Genomic DNA, 24,706 nt, shown 5'->3' on the forward strand with positions numbered 1-24,706 from the left:
TACAATTGTTTAACATTTCACTGGACGAACAACGAGCCAAATTAAGTATTCATTACACAGGGACTTGTCGCGAATTGCTAGCCCACGATCTATATATTATGTACTATGTAATAATATTCTTCTGGACCATGGACTAGTAACTTGTACCGTGTTCCTGTGATTCTTGACATAATATATATAATTATTACTTACCCGGCCGGACGTTTCGGACCCATTTAACACAAAATCCGTAACAAGATATCATTTTAACGCCCTTGTTGGTTTCGTTAAAGGGGTCGCCACAGTAATTGTCCATGGTGGTGGAGAAAGATAAACATTCATAGCACTGTATAGGTCCGTCACTCCGGTCTACTGCAAAGACAAAACGGACAAAAATTTTGTAATGTCAAAATAGACAAAACGGAAAAAAATTTGTAATTACCAAATATAGACAAAACGGTTCAAGTTTTGTAAATTACCAAATATAGACAAACGAACAAAGTTTTGTAATGACCAAATAAAGACAAAACGGACAAAGTATTGTAATGACCAAATAAAGACAAAACGGACAAAGTATTGTAATGACAAAATAAAGACAAAACGGACAAAGATTTGTAATGATAAAATAAAGACAAAACGGACAAAGTATTGTAATGACAAAATAAAGACAAAACGGACAAAGTATTGTATTGACCAAATAAAGACAAAACGGACAAAGATTTGTTAGAAACAAGCATAGACAAAACGGACAAAATGTATAATGACCAAATGAAGACAATACGGACAAAGTATTGTTGTGAACAAATATAGACAAACCGGACAACGTTTTGTAATTATCAAACATAGACAAAACGGACAACGTATTGTATTGACCAAATATAGACAAGACCGACTCTTTTATGAATGAGTAAACGCAAAAAGGACTTTTTTTCTTTCTTTGAGCGAGCAAAGGCAAGTCTTGGTAACGACGCATGAAGACAAAGCGGACAAACTTTGTGACAACGACAAAATAGATCAGCTATATCTTCTAAATGTTTTCCATTTTATCCTTGAAGGACAAACAGCTGTACCATGTTTTAAGAATCATTGACGAGTCCTAGAAGGACAAAACGCTGTATGATGTTCCCAAGATCACTGACGAGTCATAGGTGGACGAAACAAGCTGTGTGCTGCAGTTAAATTTAAGCTACTATATCTAACTATCAAATTGCAATGAAAGGTGATAATATCTTGTGTATCATTTGTCAGTCAACGAGCACGCTTTCATCCTGGACGACAATAGTTTTGAAGAACAAGGTTATGAACGAATAGATTTAGTTAAAAGTTGAAAAGTGTAAAGAAACTCAATGTTCATATGATTTAATTATTTCAAACCTTAAATATTCAATATCACCATCGTGCATATCAATGCAGTGACGTCACAAAATCCTGGAATATGTTTATTATATCTTGTCTTCAAAAGACAAACACTTGATCTAGCTGACCAATAAGATTCTAAAATTCATCACGTCTATATTTATTAATTTCACTTCATCATATTTTTTTCTTGGCTGTGTACATATGTATTTTATAACATAATGGAAAGCCGACTGCCTCAGCAGTGGCGTAGGAAGCGGGGGGGCAGGGGGGGCAATTGCCCCCCCCCCCCCCCCCCCCCCACTTTTTACAGTGGGGGGGGGGGGGGGGGGGGGGGGCAAACATATCTTTTTGCCCCCCCCACTTTTTGACATCGAAAATCTAAAAAAGGGGAAAAAACACGAATTTATATATTCATTTCGATAAATATCTGTATTACTATATTTTCGAACCGATAATGTTTTCTTGAAGGCAACGATAAAAACTTTATCTTGTACATCCGGAACATTCCGACTTTTATACTAGTATATCAATCCTCAGACCTGTGTGTCGGTCGTCTGCACTAGCCTGGTAAGTCAATATTTATATCTTAATACGAAATTTTGCTTAACTTCATCACATAGATTCAATAAGTTGATGATAATTTGTGAAGTTAATTGAGTTCATAATGAGAACAAGACAGAAACACAACATGAATAAGAATGCGCGGTTTTAACGTGAATCGAGTGATACTATTTACCAACAGGTACGAGGAAATACAAAAAAAAATCGCCTCGCGCCTACGGCGCTCGCTTTATCACTAAATTACTTCTCCCCCCTTTTGATTGCAGATCCGCAGGGGGGCTTTGCCACCCTGGTACCCGCTTGGCAGCCCCCAGACCTCTCGCAAAAGGGGAAAAAAAATCGTCTCGCGCCTACGGCGCTCGCATGATCACTTAATTACTGGACCCCCCTTTCGAAAACTCCTGGATCCGCGCCTGATCCCGAATTATTGGAAATGTGCTATATTTCATTTTCCGCGGAGGGCTTAGACCCCCTTGAACCCCCTATCAGGGCGCTGCCCAGGACCCGCTGGGCGGCCCCTCAGACCCCTCGTTAAAAAAAAAATCGTCTCGCGTCTACGGCGCTCGCATTATTACTAAATTACTGGCCCCCCCGCCCTTTCGAAAATCCTGGCCGGACCTGGTGATTCATGTTTTGCCATAAATGATATATCCTGATTTGCGTAAATAACTTATTTTGTACTACATAAATTATCAAAATTATCATGGGATGTTGAAATGATAATTATTGGCTAATTTTGCGGAGATGGCATACGATTTGTTTAGTGCGTAAAATGTAAGGTTAAAAAAAAATTTGCCCCCCCACTTTTTGACGACTTCCTACGCCACTGCTCAGTTTCTATTCTCAAAAGAGGTCTTGTACATGTAGGTCCGTAAATACCACTCCAACGAGGAGCGGAATATTTTGATTCATCCCTATAAGACAATGTCGGAGATGTCGATGTGTGTACCGACATAAACTCAGTCTGTATCCACTGTGGGGACGTTAACATCATTTCGACAGGGTTAAGGTAAGTCTGGCGGTAAGACTGCTGTGACATTTAATCAACCGATGCCCATATCATCTAATTCTCTAGCACAAACGCATTCCTCTGTATGCTTAGAATCTGCGACCACCATCATACATAAAATCCCTCCAGAGTGGGTTTAGCTCCCCAACGCCAGACACTTTGTTTCCCAAGGAACAAATAATAAAATGCTTCTGTCGTCATGGTAACGTACATGTACAGTCTATATCTTGATGAGACGAACGCCTGGGCAAAAATGACCTTCAGCAGAAAGCGGAAGGCAGAGATTAATGCAAAATGCACAAGCGGCCCCGATGAGTGAGACGCACAGACAGACAACATAAATCGCGAGACTATGTTTGATAATCAGAGAAGACTCGGCGAATTTAGAGCAAGCTTCAATACATTAGATTGGCTGATGCTCGTGACAACACACAGAAAGATGAAAGCTGTAAACGGCAATAGACATATGGTGCCTCCTGCATGGGGAAATCTCGCTAAATCTCGTGTGCATATCAAAAGACCACCATGCTTTATATTGTAGCTCCAGGAAACGGCGTCCATCCCCAATATCCATGGAACGTGTTGTAGACGGCCATATTTTCAGATAACCAATCAACAAAGCTGTTGTCTATCATGATTCATAAAAGATGCCAAGCCGTCGAGAGTGTTTACTCTTTTTCACAAAAATGTATAAATTGGCTTCCACAATAAAGAAATATTTCTAATAATCACCTACAAACTAAAACAATAACAACAGTGTCTTGACGGTACAATATCTAATATAAAGGCTGGGAACGACAGACAGAATTCATTTAAGATGCAATTAATTGTTTAAGAACATAATTTATTCGGGATGTAATTAATTATTTAACAAACAAAAATTATTTGGGATGTAATTTATTCTTTAATGAAATTTTTTTTTTTTTTGGGGGGGGGGGGGGGGGTAATTAATTATCTAATGGTAGAATTTTATTCGGGATATAATTAATTATTCAACGATATAATCTCTTCGGAGGTAATTAATTATTCCACTATAGAATTTTATCTGGGATGTAATTTATTCTTTAATGATAGATTTTTTTCGGGACGTAATTAATTATTTAATGATACATTTTTTTCGAAATGTAATTTATTCTTTAATGATAGATTTCTTTTAGATGTAATTAATAATCTAATGGTAGATTTTTTTCGGGATATCGTCAATTATTTAACGATAGAATTTCTTCGGTATGTTATTATACATTCGCTTTGAATTTAAGGTAAAAAAGGGAAGCTCAAAATTGTTGAGGGTGGTAATAGCATGGAGTATATTTATATCGCAAATATGACAGAAATACACAAATTGTCATTGGATTCTGTGAAACTGAATGTACTTGAAGTAATCAACGTTTATGTTGTTACTCGCCGTCATTTGTCCGGAGTACAAGTCGGCTAATAAACACTCAAAAAGTTCAGTTCCCCGCTATCACGTGGAGACAAAGACAAACATAAAACAGCCTCATAAACACAAACTCGCCACACGCAAGCATCTGACACACAGGGGAGGCCGTCCTTAAATGACACTAGCTGTTGATTGGACGTTAATCAATACAAAACAAAATAAAAACAAAACAAATAACAACAATGGCAATGATATACATGGGGAATCGGCGCAAATTGCCATCACTTGGCCCATGTATATAATACATATAAAACACACATTCGTCCTGTTATGTGCATTGTCCCCGTGGGACGATAGAATGAACCAGAAAATAAGTTTGTGTCGACAACTATCCAGACCAAGCGCTTCAGCGATCATGCATTCAAGCGTAAATGAGATCATGAATAATTTGGTGAAACGTAAATGTGAGTAGGCCTGATATATTCATTTCAACCGTTTATGTTGCATCGACCCGATATATGCCAACCTTGACTTTCGAAACACGTGCGTCATTGAGTCTACTGAGCCGAATCATTCACACGGGAAGTCAAATGGCAGACGTTATTTTCGTAGATTTTGCATCCATTTTCACCCTCCAATTCACGTCTATCTTTCCGTTCTTCCTCTCAAAATATGATTGTCATATATAACTATATGACAGTTTTTATGGACAGGTTGATTGTTTTACAAACACCAATCGATGTATCAAGGATTAATATCGTCATGGTATCAAATAAGCGAACAATGGAATGAATCAAAATCAGAATTAAAAAGAAAAACGACCCACGGTAAAATAATCCGGAATAAGTAATCATTTCACGGCACTGAAACATGAATTAAGGCGAGGGAGGAGTAGCAGAGTCACTGATTATGATTATTGTTTCAACTTCCGGGTAGAGGCTGCGCGAAAATTTTCTGCACATTGCAGTCTTATTAGTCCCAAATATTTAAAAATATGGATCAAAATCACCTATGTTGCTTTCATTGCACTCCTAAATCAAACTTAATTAAAAACCATCCAAATACAATCAGAACTGGAGAGAAATATTTATTATTTTAGACGGATTTCATTGTTCTCCATCAACACAAAACGGAACGTAAGGGAAAAATCCGAAACTAAATTTCTAAAAAAATAACACAATTGTATGATTCTTTGCCATCATTTGCATTCAGTAACGCTCGGTTGCTGTTTCAGCAGTCTCGAAGGAAGATTAGATCTTTTGATTTAGAAAATTTAAATGTCATTATGATGTCAGTGGAGAAGCCAATGCATTTCTAGATATGCGATAAAATGTTAACACTTTTTTTCCCATAATTTACCACGTCGGATATCCAGAATCCCCGTTACAGATGATTGAAGCAGATAGTACTGCGGTTTGCAGCGAGGCATCGTCCATCTTTACGAGACCAAGCGAAATTAAAATTAATGAGATTTCTCTGTAACGATAGAAATAATTGGAATATTTTAGATTCCTTGTGCTAAAACAATATCGTGTTCGGTGTTCCTGTATCGATTGTGGCTTCAACAAGATGGTTGGTGTGTATAAAACTCTGTCTTGGCTGTATTGACGAGATTCAACGAGAAGACGGTAACAACAAAGCATGAATTAAACAAACGAAATACCAAATGAAATTAAAAAAAAACATTCAGTGCAATTAACAATCTGCGTATTTTGCTTTCTTCTCAGAGCATCGAGGAAGCAATTGAAACACTAAAGTTTCCAATTTATTCAAGAAGCAGCACGTAATAGTTTTACTGGTATTTTGAACAAATCCAAATCCGAAATGAAATTTCACAAGTACATGCGACTTCACAAATGGAGCATTACTCGAATGGCCATTTTGTAGTCAAAAATAGGTGAAGTGCTTTACATTTCGGCGTGTCGAAACATTTTGTCGTGTTTGCTATTGGCCGCGATGTGCCTAACGACCAGAAGAGTTGCGATTTTACGAGCCAAGCGCCAGAAATGCAATTTCGGCTTCCTCTAAACACTTCGAACGCAGACGCCGTTAAAACGCATTTGCTGTGCCTTCCCTGATAGGTTAACCAGGATCGGGGTTTCTGGGTGATGCTGTGCGTGGATGTCTAGCTCGAGATGTGAAATGACGTTAAAAGTGATGATCTGGAGGTAGGAATCTAAATATGAATATGTAATGTAAAATATGTTATGCCCTCTTATAGCCTGTATCTGAATATATTAAATCTAAAGCATTCGGTAATGCTCAGGTCTTACATTTGTATGACCAAATGTTGGTACATATTATATTTCTGGCAGATGTTGCCAAACAAGGTTTCTATTCATTATTTTCATATAATTATACAACTGAGAGGAGACTAAATTTGGAATCTTATCTTTTCTCTTTTTTTTCTGAACAACTTTGTTCTTCTAATTTCCCCCACTGACCTTTCGCCTTTAGTGAAGCAATCGCCCCCGTGATGAAGGTTTTATGGTTCTAACCCCCACCCATCCCGATATATGCCAGAGTCTCTCAAACGGTAGCAGCTTTTCAGTATTTTTGGATTGATCTGATTGAATGCTATTGTCATTTAAGGATTGTCTCTCTACGAGATACATGTATATATAGATAGTTTGTGGTTTTGGAGGCTTTGGTGTAAAAGCTGTACTCACTAAAGCTACCGCTGAAGACACCCAGCAGGGCACCCCACCTGATAACTGATAACGAGCGAACCAGTTTTCCCTCTTCCAAACATACTGAGCCCTAAGCATTTTTGGGAATGGCACAACTGGTTTCGCCTGTTGTAAGCATAACATGACCGGATACTGTGTCCGGTTGGTAGGCTCTGAACAACAACAACAACAGAAAAATAATCACACAAACGATATGCAAATGTAATGTTATATACAATATTCAATTATTTATGCAACAGAACGTCTGTGCACCATGACTACAAATTGCTAATTCGACATTTTTTTCTGTGGTTTCATTGAACCGTGTCACATGACACCATCGGCCGACAAGTATGTGTTTTCCGGAATTACTCCGGTTCCGTGATTAGACACAGTTATTGCTGATGTCAGCTCTTGCCAGTTACACGACCTTAGATAAAATTCATTATTGATTAATTTTCCTCCTCTGATAATTATATCAGTCTGTCGATAATGAGTCATTGTTCCGCTGTTAAACCGTCATCCCTATTGTAGTTTCAAGACAAACTAATTACAGAAAATAATAGAATTTCTTTTTTCTATTTATTTTTTTAATCCTTTATATTCTGATAGGATTTTGTTTGTTTGTTTGTTTTTGTTTAACGTCCTATTAACAGCCAGGGTCATTTAAGGACGTGCCAGGTTTTGGAGGTGGAGGAAAGCCGGAGTACCCGGAGAAAAACCACCGGCCTACGGTCAGTACCTGTCAACTGCCCCACGTAGGTTTCGAACTCGCAACCCAGAGGTGGAGGGCTAGTGATAAAGTGTCGGTACACCTTAACCACTCGGCCACCGCGGCCCAGGTAGACTTGAGTTAATGCTGTTTTATTTGAGATGTACGCTATACTATATTGATCTCAATATGGCACACTCCAATCACCTATCAACGACCAAATCTGTTTCTGATGCTTTACATAATTACATTAAGATAACTAGAATTTTCTCCTTTCCTCTCGATGATTTAATCTTGCAAATCCATGCTACAAAACCAGCGTTTGCACTGGCTTTAAATTTATGTTATCAACCCATAACGTTAGAAATGACGTCACCTTTTCTAACATTGATTTTGATTGGATGATACAGCGGCGTACTGATTTCCAAGAGAAAAAAGTCCATCGATAAAAAAAAATCAAAATGTGAGGATTAATTTGATTATATTTATTTAAGGATTGATGTCATTTTTTTTAGTTTCATCGGGGTATGAAACAAATTTTGTTTGCAAATTGTCGTATTGTGACGTCACGTTCTTCGCGCCATTCTCGGAATTTCTTTCATAGAAGAATGGAAAGAATTTTTCAACCAATCACATTTGAGTATTTACCATGAAAACAAAGAAAAATTAATTATTTGGCTATAACATAAAAACCTTCATGACGTAAAAATATATCCTTGAATAATTCATATGTTTTTTTATAAGTAAACTTTTTTTGTATATAGCTGTTAAGAAAAAGGATTTGTGCAAAGGAGACAGGAATCGAGAGAAAATAGTCCCTGTTAACATTGCTCATATTTATAAAATTCAGCAATGCAATTTTACAGGGAGATGGGAGTGAAAACTAAATTTCTATAATGTTTAGATAAAAAATGTTTTTAGATTTATATAAGTAAATAAAATAAATGACTAAACGATAGATGTTATTTCCATTGGTTTCACGTCATTATTGCGCAGGTGCGGTATAAAACACAACATATATATATATATATATATATTTTTTAATACATGATATCAAAAAAATCACTAACCTTTAGATATATACATGTATAAATTTCTGATTTAGCTTAAGCGCAACCTTATCTGTATGCATTTCGGAACATTTCTCCGCGTGTTGTAGAATATCGATAAACTTTGGAACCTTCTTTCGGCACATTGTTTGGAGAAAGGATTTTTGTATGCCTTGAAAGTGTCCCGTGGTAAATATTTTTTCCGTTAAAGCCAAGAGTTTTTGGCAGAGGTTGGAAATGGAAGGTCTCTTGTGCAAGTTACAGTCTGGCAGCACAGAACTCGTTATTTTTGTACTCGCCACTGATAATTGTCAAGTTTAATGTCCAGTATTGATCGGAGGGGAGTCTATATTCCGGATAGGTTTGTGTTCTAGGTATAATACATCAGTTTTTATTCTCTGTGTACAAGCCAGACAGAAAACATCAATGTAACGGGAGGGTCGGGTTGTGTGGGTGGTATTAGGGCGATGAGGTGGTACGGGGGCGAGGATGTGGGTTAAGGGAGTGTGTGTGGTATTAGGGCGAGGAGATGGGGGTTGGGGAGTTTGGGTGGTACCAGAGCGAGGTGTGTGTGTGTGTGTGGGGGGGGGGGGGGGGGGGTTGGAGGTCGAGGTGAGGGAGGGGGGGGATTGTGGGTGGTACCAGGTCGAGGTGAGGGTTGGGGATTGTGGGTGGTATTAGGGTGAGGAGGTGGGGTTGGGGATTGTGTGTGGTATTAGGGTGAGGAGGTAAGGTCGGGATGTGCTGGTAGTTACGAGGCCGAGAAGGTGGATCTCGGCAGAGGAAGGTGGAAGGTTGTAGATATAAGAGTCTGGGACTCGGGAAGTGGTGGCGACAGGAGGTCGAGATATTGGATCGTTGAGTCTGGTTCGGGAAATGGAGGTTGGTGAAAATGTGTAGTTTGAGGTCGAGGAGGATTAGGTCTGGAAGTGTAGCGGTAGTAGTGCTGGTTGTGGGGGTAAGGGAGGGATGGTAGAATTATTTGGATATGGGAGGGGGGGGGGGGGGGGGATGTGAGGATGATCATCGGAAAGGTGGGCTGTAGGAGTGGGAATCGGGTTGGTGAAATGAGTGCGGGTGTTTTAGATATGAAATATCGCATTAAATCATCTCTGTGCCTGTGATGGTTGTCAAAGATTCGAACCAGTACAAGACAACTTTACACGGGGTCGGGGAGTGGGGATATTAACAAATGAGTAAGAATTGGACGTTAAGATTATATCAATTTTTAAATTGTATAAGTTTTGTTTCTGGCAGGGGACAAAACACAATCTTTTCTATCTAGGCCGAACGCTCGATATCAAGGCAAAAATTAGTCACTTTCAAACAAATACTGTAAATATGAAACGAAAACGACAACAACACAAGAAATGGTAAAAATGGGGTCCACATTAGTCGCCTCTTACACAATATATATACAATGTACATATTTCGTCACCTGTACCATTGTGAATGAATAGCGTTTTAGATTTGAATTTGGAGGTCGAGGTGAGGGTTAGGGATTGTGGGTGGTACCAGGTCGAGGTGAGGGTTGGGGATCGTGGGTGGTACCAGGTCGAGGTGAGGGGTGGGGATTGTGTGTGGTATTAGGGTGAGGAGGTTAGGTCGGGGTGTGCTGGTAGTTACGAGGCCGAGAAGGTGGATCTCGGCAGAGGAAGGTGGAAGGTTGTGGATATAAGAGTCTGGGACTCGGGAAGTGGTGGCGACAGGAGGTCGAGATATTGGATCGTTGAGTCTGGTTCGGGAAATGGAGGTTGGTGAAAATGTGTAGTTTGAGGTCGAGGAGGATTAGGTCTGGAAGTGTAGCGGTAGTAGTGCTGGTTGTGGGGGTAAGGGAGGGATGGTAGAATTATTTGGATATGGGGGGGGGGGGGGGGGGGGGGGGGGGTGAGGATGATTATCGGAGGGTGGGCTGTAGGAATGGGGATCGGGTTGGTGAAATGAGTGCGGGTGTTTTAGATATGAAATATCGCATTAAATCATCTCTAGTAGTGTTGGTTGTCAAAGGTGCGAACCAGTACAAGACAACTTTACACGGGGTCGGGGAGTGCGGAAATTAACAACTAAGTGAGAACTGGACGTAAAGATTATATAAACTTTTAATTTTTGTTTTTTGTTTCGGGCAGGGGACAAAACACAATCCTTTCTTTCTAGGCCGAACGCTCGATATCAAGGCCAAAATTAGTCACTTTCAAACAAATACTGTAACTATGAAACGAAAACGACAACAACACAAGAAATGGTAAAAATGGGGTCCACATTAGTCGCCTCTTACACAATATATGTATATGTTTCGTCCCCTGTAGCATTGTGAATGAATTGCGTTTTAGATTGGACGTTGGATGTGAAGGAACGAAACTATTTAGCTCATAAAGTGTTAAAAAAAGGTTCATAGGCGCAGATTCCAAATATTACTGTTTAGAGTTTTGAATCCAATTGCTTTTGTTAAAAATCCAAATCAGTTGAATTTGCATGATTGGATAAAACCTGTAACTTTTATAATATTTAGGGGAAAGGGGTGTCGCTTCTTAACTAAGTAACAATGTAGACTATATCACGAATAGGACAGGGTAATGTTTGATTTTAAGAAGAAATTACAGAATTTTAAAGTCATAACAAAGCACACATTTCATATATTGACGAGTTTATACAGCTGACTATGAAGGAGCTATCAGGGAATTGACGTGTGTGTTAAGACTCTCTGCCATCTGTCTCCCTCGAGATATCTCAATATACCGCAACATGGTGAAACATCAAGCCATGGTCATTTGGAAACAGCCAGCGATTCCATATTCCTGTCACGTGGGCAGAGAAGACTGCTGTAAAATCTTAGAAAATATTGACATATCTTGAATGTAGGTCCTCAGAAAGACAGAGGCTTGAGCCACTGCATGCCAAGCACAGATCGTCCACAATCTTAGATAAAGCTATAAAACATCCGGGGCTTATCGATCACTTTGTAGCTTCTGGATTCAACTGCCCTATTGACCTCTACGCCATGTTGGAACATTTGTGTTAGAAATCTCTGTCTTATAGTCTTGTTTAAAACAACTATGGTATGTACAAGAGAAATTATTTTTATATGTAAAATCATTTACTCTTACACAAAGGGATATCTGCATGGTTAAGGAATTCTTGCCAAGACCCTGTGATATCTGAATTATATTTATGGTTAAGGAATTCTTGCCAAGACCCTGTGATATCTGAATTATATTTATGGTTAAGGAATTCTTGCCAAGACCCTGTGATATCTGAATTATATTTATGGTTAAGGAATTCTTGCCAAGTCCCTGTGATATATTAATTATATGTATGGTTAAGGAATTCTTGCCAAATCCCTGTGATATATTAATCATATGTATGGTTTGGGGATTCGAGCCATGTCCCTGTGATGTTTTAATTATATTTATGGCTTAGGAATTGTGCCAAATCCCTGTGCTCTTACAATTTCTCCTGTGTATAAAGATGGTAGATGAGAGAAAACTGACCGATTTCATATCAAAGAGACTTGCGAAACGTAAGCCGACTGGTTGATACAATTTTTCTTTAATTCTTTTTTTTTTTTTATAACTTTAAGCATGTTTTGTGTGAATTTATATCTTTGAAAATGTCATCATTTGTTAAATATATATCAAAAAGCGAAGACAATAAATACCATATTTAAATTCCCACATCAATGCTGGCATTATCATCTGATCCATTTTATCGAAAATTTCAAAACGCAGAGTTTGTAGGCTGGCCCTTTTTAACCACTTTGTACACTAATGTTTATATTCATCTTCAAACATATCATACAAGAAAGTCAATATCAAATAAACTGTCGAGATAATGGAGACTGCACGTGCACATTCTCTATGTCAACTTCACGCGCCTAAAACGTCACTTCCGGTTCTGGTCCCATTTCTGTAATAAGCATTCTTATTCGGTGGATAAGTTGTTGTATATAATAAAAGCAACTTCTTTTTCAAGGGTTTCCATGCAAATTTTAATTTTGTTCACATTTTCCCCCCAGTTTTATGGATTTTTATTTAGAATTAAGGCTTTATTTTTAAATTCGTAATGTCAGATGTTCTGCTACCCAGTAAAAGTGAAGTATTTCGTATTTATGCACTGTTTCCTATTGCAGAAAACTTAGTACATTCGATGGAATTAACAATACAACCGAAACTATTGATTTTAACTAATATCACTTGACAAAACACGAAAAGAGCATTAAAGTCTAACCAATGTGAAAGAATGGGACCGTTTTCTCCGGTATAAGCAGATCAAACTCGTCAGATACGAAAGAGAAATCCAATTCCTGTGCGAGTACTGCGTTTTACTCAGTATCATTTAAAAGCTTGAATTAATCCACTTCAAAATGAATGTATGGAAAGCATACAAGTTTGACACTTCTTCTCAACTCCCTGAAGAATATTTCGCTTTTTACATTGATATTTTATTGGCATGTCCAAGTGCAATGTTGATTCCAAAATACTTCACAAAGTAACATTTATAAATGCTCCAAGCTTAGACAATACATCTATTTGACAGACGTGCCGAATCAGCACTTTGTTATTTCTGAATTACGAGACGGAATTGATTGATTTATTGATTATGTTTAAAACACATACAAATCTAATGCAATATGAACGTTGAAGTCTGCCATGCGTTACAACATGAACATCATATTCACTGGTAACGAGAACTTATCAGAAAAGGATAAATTAGTGAGTACATTTTTAAATACATCGATATCTACAAACTTAATTGTGTCTAAAAGCGTTCATTAATTCAATGACATGCGTGGTTTCCAGTTTTATTTATGAATAAAATCAATTGGTTCAATATTTCATCAATATTTTAATACTTTCGGGAGATTGAACAAAGCGATACCTTATATAGATCAATATTGGAACCAAAACGACCGATCGTTGGTCGCGTTGTAGAGGTGGTCGCTATACACAGTAATGTTGTAATCAGAGGTCAAAAGGGCAAAAAAATTTTGGTTTGGTTTATTTTGTTGAACGTCCTATTAACAGCTAAGGTCATTTAAGGACGGCCTCCCGTGCGTGCGACATGCATGCGTGTGGCGAGTGCGTATGTGTTTTTGGGAGGCTGCGGTATGTTCGTGTTAAGTCTCCTTGTGATAGGCCGGAACTTTTGCCGATTTATAATGCTACCTCACTGGAGCATACTGCCGAAGACACCCAGCAGCACACCCCACACGGTCACATTATACTGACAACGGGCGAACCAGTCGTTCCACTCCAAATATGCTGAGCGCTAAGCAGGAGTAGCAACTACTATTTTTATAGACTCTGGTATGTCTCGGCCAGGGGACAGAACCCAAAGCCTTCCTCACAGGGGCGAACGCTCAACTTAAGACCAAAAGTGAGGCATTGTCAAGGGAGACATTAGGAAGAAGAAAGTTGTTAAGAAAGAAGAGAAAAGATAAGATCCCAAGTTTAGTCGCCTCTTACGATCATGCAATGGGGGCAGCAGGTACAATTCTTACGCCCTACCTGCAGGGCAGTAAATTGTCCACATGGACAGTTCACAGATCATGAAAAACATTATATGGTGCAAAGTAATTTCCAAATTTAGGATTTGACACTAAATAACACGGAGGATATATTTTCTTCAAATAACACTCGGTGGTCTACTACAAAAGATTATAAATTCAGCTGAAAAACTTTCCAATTTAATACGCAATCATCATTTCCCAGAACAATGTTAAGAGAGATAGTTTTTAGAATTACCTAAACAAATTTGGTCAAAATTGGTTCAGGCATTCCGCCAACGAAGTCTTTTGATACCGCGTCATGGCAAGTCCTTCGGTTATTTGCATGGATGAGACTGATACTCAGAACGTCCGTTATATACAGTGTGTCGCTATAAACAGGTGGATGCTTAGGAAGGTTTAACTGTGTACAGTTTAACTTTCTGTTTTTCCTTCAGTATTTAATTAAGCATTGTATACTCTTAAGAAGATTTTCCAACCGATCGATTTGTTCGCGATGAAGCGAAAAGACGATGAAGCACAAATTAGCAAATTAGCAAATTAGCACGGTGGATTTTAGTTAAATTGTCATTTCTGAAAAAAAAAAAGATGAAAACATACTCCTGATCAGGCACCAAATTAAGGGCGCAAACTGTAACAATAATACAGTGTTCAGGCTTGGGAATAACGATTGTAGCTTAAAGTATTTCTAAAAATGGAGATTAAAAATAGTTCACGATAATTTGCAAACTGAAAAAAAAAAATTTGATTTAAATGACACGATAATTCCAACACTAAAGTCGGAAACATCTTTATCCTTAGAAATAATTAACTAAAAAATTTAATGGTAGGTTTTCAAAAAAAAATCGAAAATATACAGATATGAGAGGAGATCTAAAGTCAACAGGGATAGGAAATTTATTTAACGTTGAGTATTTTTGATGATAGAATATTATTTAGTTACCAATATGAAGACTTGTTGCAGAGGTTTGGTTTAAGTAATATAGAAAGTTTCGTTATGAGGCTGATTGCTTTCCCCATTATTTAGTTAAAAACGTGTCCAATCAAACTCCTCAATATGCTTCATGACATTTCTGTCTTTCAGAAATAGAACACGCATTGAGGCAGAAAATGATTGTTGTTCGTTTTCAATGAATTTGTTATAAGATGTTCTGAGGAGTTCCCAAGTGTTCAATACCAGGGTTAGCTAAGTGTTTAAAACTTCGTCAGCAGAAAAAAAAACACAGCGGTTGTGTTAGCAGACCTAAGGCATGCTAAATAAATAAATACGTATTGTATTTCTCTAACGTTTTCCATGATAGCTCGGGTACAAATTTTTGAAAAATTATTGCGTAATTTTTTAAAGAAAAAATTCGATATTAGTAATATATTTTAAATTGTTTATAAGTAATTTGACAAAAAGTCAACTGAGTCAGCGTAAAGTCCCCCCCGAAAAGGGGCCGCGGTGGCCGAGTGGTTAAGGTGTCCCGACACTTTAACACTAGCCCTCCACTTCTGGGTTGCGAGTTCGAAACCTACGTGGGGCAGTTGCCAGGTACTGACCGTAGGTCGGTGGTTTTTCTCTGGGTACTCCGGCTTTCCTCCACCTCCAAAACCTGGCACGTCCTTAAATGACCCTGGCTGTTAATAGGACGTTAAACAAACAAAAAACCAAACCAAACCCCCCGAAAAAAGCCCGACTCAGACTACAAAAATTATAAATGCATGGCCTCTGTCCTATGAGTACATATTCAAAGCATATTCAATTAAAATGGCCGATATATCAATGGGTCGCACATTCGCCTTTCATCGGCCATGGTTCGATTCTCCCATAAAATCAGGAAAGGTTTAAATTATTAGGGGTCATTTGCCCGACCACGTGGGTTTTCTCTTGGTATTCCTGATCCCCTCCTCCATTAAGAAGGCGTCCGTCAAGAATGATTTACGTAATAGAGGCCGAAACATGTTTCTTAATTAAACATGAAATCAATTCAATTAGTGCCTCATTGTAAATCTTTCACGTATCGCAAGATTGGTTTTCGCATAAATTCACACTCGTAATTTTGGGTAATATATCAGAGATCAAAAATATACAACCAATTTAGCACATATCAGTTTAGATATCTAAGCAAATTAAATGAAACGGAGTATATACTATTCATTCAATATATTAAAATAATTAAATTCCACTTACATGCCAAACAGTCCTCTTCCCCGGCAAACACAAAGTAGACCATGATCAGAACTGCAAAGAACATAGGAAAGGTTTATGAGTTCATTAAACTATTAGCTGATCAAACATTCCAAATATGGTTATGTGCGGAAATTACACATCCAAATATGGTATACACGTGTAAAGCATGTCTTTTTTTCTGTGTTCTAAATCAGTAAGTATCCACGATATCACTCGACAGAAGATGTTGCTAACAGAAACACCACGTGCGTTAGGAAGATGTCCTCCGCTTACAACTGTCAAACGCTCAAGGCCCTAAGCGCTTAAATGTCTATAATTAGCACAACAACGCGTGATGGAAGACAATTACAACTTGTAGGTGTCAATCAATTCGCACACTTAAAAACCATACAGCTGAAGTTTTGTTTTTGTTTTTGTTTTTTTTAATATCCAATAAAAAGTTTATGTCTTTCGGAACACTCAAATACTGTTGTCTTTGGTGACGTAGTAATGCCGACACTATGGTCTCCGTCGGAAGCACACCGGACGGACGGACGGACAGATGGACGCACAATCGTGTTGCTTGTCCGCTAATTCTTCCCTCTTTGGCGTAATTAACAAGACAATGGTTGATGATCCCCTATTGTGCAAAAGTGGCGGGTATGTAATTCTCGGGCCGTGCCGACAGTCTGTTAGTAATACATTGGATCTGTAGGTCGGTGTGTGAACTGTTCACAAAATCGATACAACTACACATAGGTTACGACAGAAAACTAGGGTTTACGACAAACATACCACGCGCGCACACACATACATATAACCTTTGTCTCCTAAGAAATCGGTCACGAAAACGTCTGTCTAGTAGATATTGTCCTGTAGGTCTAGTAGATATTGTCCTGTAGTCTAATAGATATTGTCCTATAGTCTAGTAGTAACTTAGTGTAGTAGATATTGTCCTGTAGTCTAGTAGTAACTTAGTGTAGTAGAAATTGTCCTGTAGTTTAGTATTAACTTAATCTAATAGATATTGTCCTGTAGTCTAGTAGTAACTTAGTCTAGTAGATATTGTCCTGTAGTCTAGTAGTAACATAGTCTAGTAGATATTGTCCTGTAGTCTAGTAGTAACTTAGTCTAGTAGATATTGTCCTGTAGTCTAGTAGTAACTTAGTCTAGTAGATATTGTCCTGTAGTCTAGTAGTAACTTAGTCTAGTAGATATTGTCCTGTAGTCTAGTAGTTACTTAGTCTAGTAGATATTGTCCTGTAGTCTAGTAAATATTGTCCTGTAGTCGAGTAGTTACTTAGTCTAGTAGATATTGTCCTGTAGTCTAGTAGTTACTTAGTCTAGTAGATATTGTCCTGTAGTTAGAGTAGTAACTTAGTCTAGTAGATATTGTCCTGTTGTCTAGTAGTAACTTAGTCTAGTAGATATTGTCCTGTAGTCTAATAGTAACTTAGTCTAGTAGATATTGTCCTGTAGTCTAGTAGTAACTTAGTCTAGTAGATATTGTCCTGTAGTCTAGTATTAACCTAGTCTAGTAGATATTGTCCTGTAGTCTAGGAGTAACTTAGTCTAGTAGATATTGTCCTGTAGTCTAGTAGTAACTTAGTCTAGAAAATATTGTCCTATAGGTCTAGTTATAACTTAGTCTAGTAGATATTGTCCTGTAGTCTAGTAGTAACTTACTCTAGTAGATATTGTCCTGTACTCTAGTAGTAACTTAGTCTAGTAGATATTGTCCTATAGTCTAGTAGTAACTTAGTCTAGTAGATATTGTCCGGTAGTCTAGTAGTAACTTAGTCTAGTAGATATTGTCCTGTAGTCTAGTAGTAACTTAGTCTAGTAGATATTGTTCTTTAGTCTAGTAGTAACTTACTCTAGTAGATATTGTCCTGTAGGTCTAGTATTAACTTAGTCTAGTAGATATTGTCCTGTAGTCTAGTATTAACTTAGTCTAGTAGATATTGTCCTGTAGGTCTAGTATTAACTTAGTCTAGTAGATATTGTGCTTTAGTCTAGTATTAACTTAGTCTAGTAGATATTGTCCTATAGTCTAGTAGTAACTTAGTCTAGTAGATATTGTCCTGTAGTCTAGTAGTAACATAGTCTAGTAGATATTGTCCTGTAGATCTAGAAAAGACTTAGTCTAGTAGATATTGTCCTTTAGTCTAGTATTAACTTAGTCTATTAGATATTGTCCTGTAGTCTAGTAGTAACTTAGTCTAGTAGATATTGTACTGTAGTCTAGTAGTAACTTAGTGTAGTAGATATTGTCCTGTAGCCTAGCAGTAACTTAGTGTAGTAGATATTGTCCTGTAGTTTAGTATTAACTTAATCTAATAGATATTGTCCTGTAGTCTAGTAGTTACTTTGTCTAGTACTAACTTAGTCTATTAGATATTGTCCTCTAGTGTAGTAGTAACTTAGTCTAGTAGATATTGTCATGTAGTCTAGTAGTAACTTAGTCTAGTAGAACTTGTCCTGTAGTTCGAGTAGTAACTTAGTCTAGTAGATATTGTCATGTAGTCTAGTAGTAACTTAGTGTAGTAGATATTGTCATGTAGTTTAGTATTAACTTAATCTAATAGATATTGTCCTGTAGTCTAGTAGTTACTTTGTCTAGTACTAACTTAGTCTAGTAGATATTGTCCTGTAGTGTAGTAGTAACTTAGTCTAGTAGATATTGTCATGTAGTCTAGTAGTAACTTAGTCTAGTAGATATTGTCCTGTTGTCTAGTAGTAGCTTAGTCTAGTAGATATTGTCCTGTAGTCTAGTAATAACTTAGTCTAGTAGATATTGTCCTGTAGTCTAGTAGTAACTTAGTCTAGTATATCTTGAACTATAGTTCTAGTAGTAACTTAGTCTAGTAGATATTGTCCCGTAGTCTAGTAGTAACTTAGTCTAGTAGATATTGTCCTGTAGTCTAGTAGTAACTTAGTCTAGTAGATATTGTCCTGTAGTCTAGTAGTAACTTAATAAATAGAGTATTGTTTCGTAGTTGGTATGTTTATACAGAATTTCGGTATACCAAACTTCTCTGTCCTGTTTTGCTTTGTAGTTTACTTTGTCTAGTAATTTACTTTGTCCGGTAATTTATTTTGTCCTGCACCTAAATTTATCTTGTAGTTTACTTTGTCCCGTAGTTAAACTTCTCTGATTAACTGTGTCCAGTTGTTTGGTAGATTTCTGTGTCCAGTAGCTTACTTTTTCTAGTAGTTTACTTTTTTGTAGTTTCCTTTGTCCAGTAGTTTACTTTTTCCAATAGTTTACTTTGTCTAGAATCATACTTGATCCAGTAGTTTTCTTTGTCCAGTGGTATATTTTGTCCAATAGTTAACTTTGTCCCGTGGTTAATTTTCTCTGGTTTACTTTGTCCAGTAGTCAACTTTGTCCAGTAGCTTACTTTGTCCCGTGGTTAATTTTCTCTGGTTTACTTTGTCCAGAAGTCAACTTTGTCCAGTAGTTTACTTTGTGTAATAGTTTACTTGTAGTTTTCTTTCTCTAGTAGTTTACTTTGTCAAGTAGTTTACTTTGTCCAGTAGTTTACTTTGTCCAGTAGTATAATTTGTCCAGTAGTTACTTTGTCCGGTAGTTTACTTTGTCGAGTAGTTTACTTTGTCGAGTAGTTTACTTTGTCCAGTAGCTTACTTTTTCCAGTAGTTTACTTTGTCGAGTAGTTTACTTTGTCGAGTAGTTTACTTTGTCCGGTAGTTGACTTTGTCCAGTAGATTACTTTGTCCATTAGATTACTTTGTCCAGTAGTTTACTTTGTCGAGTAGTTTACTTTTTTCCGGTAGTTTACTTTGTCGAGTATTTTACTTTGTCGAGTAGTTTACTTTGTCGAGTAGTTTACTTTGTCCGGTAGTTTACTTTGTCCAGTAGATTACTTTGTCCAGTAGTTTACTTTGTCCAGTAGTTTACTTTGTCGAGTAGATTACTTTGTCCAGTAGTTTACTTTGTCCAGTAGTTTACTTTGTCCAGTAGTTTACTTTGTCGGGTAGTCTACTTTGTCCAGTAGTTTACTTTGTCCAGTAGTTTACTTTGTCGGGTAGTCTACTTTGTCCGGTAGTTTACTTTGTCGAGTAGATTACTTTGTCCAGTAGTTTACTTTGTCCAGTAGTTTACTTTGTCCAGTAGTTTACTTTGTCCAGTAGTTTCCAGTAGTTTACTTTGTCCGGTAGTTTACTTTGTCCAGTAGTTTACTTTGTCCTGTAGTTTACATTGTCCAGTAGTTTACTTTGTCCAGTAGTCAACTTTGTCCAGTAGTTTACTTTCTCCAGTAGTTTACTTTGTCGAGTAGTTTACTTTGTCGAGTAGTTTACTTTGTCCGGTAGTTTACTTTGTCCGGTAGTTTACTTTGTGTAGTAGTTTACTTGTAATTAACTTTGTCCAGTGATATATTTTGTTCAATAGTTAACTTTGTCTCATAGTTAATTTTCTGTGGTTAACTTTGTCCAGTAGTTTACTTTGTCTAGAAACTAAGTTTCTCTGGCAGTTTTCTTTTTTCTTCATAGTAACTAAGATCCACTCGGGACGTGTCTAGAAAGAGTTTTGTTCCATATTTTCTCGCGTTTAATGTTGTCTACTTGTAGACTTTCATAACTACATTGATCGAATGGCTATCGAGCCACGTTATTATCTGGGGGGAAGCATCATCTTTTGATTGATGTCCATGGATAGCAAACAAATCATACCAACTACGTCATAATGTCTTTTTTCTTGGAGTTATTTTACGTTATTCGCTATTCCGTGTTTTGGTTCACTTAAAAAAACTCTTCGAAGTCGCCGGATCACTAGACGCCGTTCCGGATTTATATTCGCAACCCGTTTTGTTAATTTAGTTCTCCCTATCCGGAACAGACTAGACCATCGTTACGTATTCCCGGAAAGTGGATTGTGTTGTTCCAAGATGCCGAGGGTTAAATGTCGACTCTACGTCGTGAATATTTCCGGATCATACCGCTACTAAATCACAGGACCGTTTCACAAGCCGGTAAATACAGACGTTTGCCATTATCGTCATTTTGAAGTCATGATGAAGCGGGGCCCTCGAGAGGGTTTTCCATATCTTACCCAATTTTTAGGTGAAAACACAAACCCACAAATCCGCTTCGTTACATCTACATGATTTGATATTTTCGGAAAGATTATAACAGCATATCAAACTAAATAGCAATACAATGTTAAATGACAATTTATTTTTTGCAGAAACTATCTTGAAAATAACCGTCTATCCTGGCGTTGCGATTTTATGACGTCATCACTTTACGACATACACAATGGCCGTTTTACGCGTACAAGAGATAAGCATTTTATGTTGTTATTGATTCGCCGATACCTACAGCGAAAATGTTTTACTATACTAGCTCAACCATACAGCCCGACGTTGATTAGACATCCTGAAAAATATATCATAGACAATTGATGTCAATCTTTAAAAAAAATCATCAGTTTCTTGATACTTTGAATCATCGCGGAATTCATACGACTGTTTTTACAAAAGTTGGCTTTGTATGCGTTTTTAAACTACTGTAGTCGAAGCAGTAGTGAATCCGTGCATTCGTCACTAAGGCACTAGGCCTACACCATAAGGATTCTTCCCGTACTTTTTTTTGTAAATGGCCTGCTGATCTACTATATATCATAAGATTATCATGATGAATATGGCTGTACTTATTTATACATATGCAACATAGTAACACAAATGACGACGGAAGGCAGTTTTATGACGCGCCCTTACCGGGCCTCAAACTACTCTCTACGGCACCTTATCGCCTAGCCAGAAAGTCCCGCAGCTTATACCACAGCGCCATATCCACATTCTTAAATATAATACTTACTTTTTTATATATGGCTATACTATCATTTTATTTATTTCGTGACTGATATGTAGTTTACTTCGTGCATGTCGCCAAGCCGTACACGGCTAAGATGATAGATAGCTTCACCGGGCTGGGTTCCGTGAAGTCTGTTCTATTTCACATCAATTGCCGCGTTACTTATATGGCAAACCGACTGCCAAGGCGGTAAACAAGGTCACTTGGCGAGGCGGTAAAAAGGTCGCTTGTCGAGGTGGTAAAAAGGTCGCTTGTCGAGGTGGTAAAAGAGGTCACATGGTGAGGCGGTACATTTAGAAATAGTCACTTGGCGAGGCGGTAAAAGTATCCGTCTTTCCACTCAAAAAACAACCGGGTGCTGGTGTTGATTGGTACCCCTGGTTTTATAAAAACGGAAGTTGAAATATCAATTATCGTTCACTTTCTCTTTATTACGTCACGACAAAGCGACTATTATAAGACTCTTTCATATCATGTGTATATGTAGGATAGGGATATTCCACCCGAGGGGTCACAAAATGTGGTGAAACCCGAGGCTTGCCGAGGGTTTTACCACATTTTGTGATCCCGAGGGTGGAATATCCCTATCCTACATACACACATAATGAAAGAGTCTTTTTCTCTCATAACATTACCGAATTTCTGGCGAAAGTGTCCCTCAGCCATCTATTTTCTTCATTTTTTTAATTTCTTTATTTGACGTTTTTTACTAAAAATGCTTGTGATATTCTAAAAGATCATACCCTATTTTGGCAAACTAAGTTTGCACACAAATTTCATTCATTTTGTGGTTAAGTGATGAACGAATGAACAATTCGATAAAAATTACCGTAACTTGACTTTTACTTGGCCGTGATCAAATTGTCAACATCCGAGAAAAAGAAGTTCTATCAACAATACTGAAAGCCAACGCTGAAATGAGTTTTCCAACTTTACATATAATTTGAATTTCACCTCGACATATTCAATCATTTCACAGAACACACTGTACTTTTAAATGTCAAGATAATTTTTTTTTATAAAATACTACGTCACTGCATGACGTCACGAGTGTCATTGGAATTCCATTCATAGTTCAAGGATATATTGAGAGTGATGTCGATTTCGATCGCCATGACGCGGCTATGTTTCGTGGCTGGTAATTTTGAATTCACTGTGATTTTGGCAACTTCGTGTGTGAACCAGCGAACAGTGACTCTATACGAGTATTCGATCTTTTCTGTGACATAGGATTATATGTGTTTAACAGGTTGTCTTGATGGAATGACGAAGGTAGGTCAGTCGATAACGATGATCATATTGAATGGCTAGGATGACAGTTAGTTTTCATGGTTACTCTACACAAATATAGACTCTGAGTTACAATTAGAATAAATGTTTTTATATGAACATCGAGGGGTGTCATTTTTACCGAATGTTCGTTCATTTAAGAGCCAATTCCCAACTTCCAAATACACAGGTTACTGAGTAGGCCTAACAGTTACTGACAGTACAGTAGAGTAAACAAATTCCAGGCCCCCCTGCTGAAACAAACGGAACCATTTCATAGGTTGTGATGTTTGACATTTTCTTTTTTATATTTTTTTTATGTATGGCTTTTATTTTACTTCCTGTCATTGCCAGGTGATTGTGTGTGTTTACATGTTTTTAATGACAAGTGACAAATCTGTCGGGAAGGTAAGTCTGTACTGTACAGTACTGTAACTGTTACAACAGGCCTGTAAGCCTAGTCTACAGTAACAGAGTTATATGTTCGCTCAGATGAAATGTCTAATCGTTTAACCGTGTAGCCCTATTGCTTTACTGCTGATATGATATATATTTATCTAAGAATGTATGTATTTTTATAGTGAAGTCCAACCTTTCAAAACCGACGATATTGTCGGATGTAAACACAAGCAGGCAACGTTGTGAGAGTTGTCCCCCTTGAACGCAGATTACTCCGCGCGCATGAAATGCTATGTAAGATAGATTTATCTTACATAGCTATCTTACATGGGCAAACTCTATCTAACATGGCGAGATATGAGAGAAAACATGGTCAATAAACGGCGAAACAGTTTAGTTCGGTTATTGTTTGCAAAGGAACATGCACGGAGACAGCCGAATGGGGTTACGTGGGTACGAGTGACGAGTCCGAAACTGATTCTTCTTACATTTGGTTTGGTTTGGTTTTATTTGTTTAACGTCCTATTAACTAAGGTCATTTAAGGACGGACTCCCGTGCGTGCGACATGAATGCGTGTGGTGAGTGCTAATGTGTGTTTTGGGAGGCTGCAGGATGTTCGTGTTAAGTCTCCTTGTGATAGGCCGGAACTTTTGCCGATTTATAGTGCTACCTCACTGAAGCATAATGCCGAAGACACCCAGCAGCACATCCCACCCGGTCACATTATACTGACAACGGGCGAACCAGTCGTCCCACTCCAAATATGCTGAGCACTAGCGATATGTATTATATTAAGACATACCAAATATTGTAATGTTCTTGTGT

General features: G+C 37.7%; 1 protein-coding gene across 1 annotated transcript in view; it reads right to left on the bottom strand.

The window, feature by feature from the left end:
- LOC117322342 (protein quiver-like) overlaps positions 1-24,706 on the bottom strand; it is a 102,318-nt gene that overhangs the window by 5,645 nt on the left and 71,967 nt on the right. Inside the window, exons 2-3 of the mRNA XM_033877204.1 lie at positions 16,396-16,446; positions 193-351 (exon numbers count right to left, since the gene is read on the bottom strand). Of these exons, the coding sequence (XP_033733095.1) occupies positions 193-351; positions 16,396-16,446 (210 nt within the window). The remainder of the gene's footprint in view (positions 1-192; positions 352-16,395; positions 16,447-24,706) is intronic.

The sequence above is a fragment of the Pecten maximus genome, chromosome 2 (assembly GCF_902652985.1).
Source record: "Pecten maximus chromosome 2, xPecMax1.1, whole genome shotgun sequence".
Taxonomy (NCBI): Eukaryota; Metazoa; Mollusca; class Bivalvia; order Pectinida; family Pectinidae; genus Pecten; species Pecten maximus.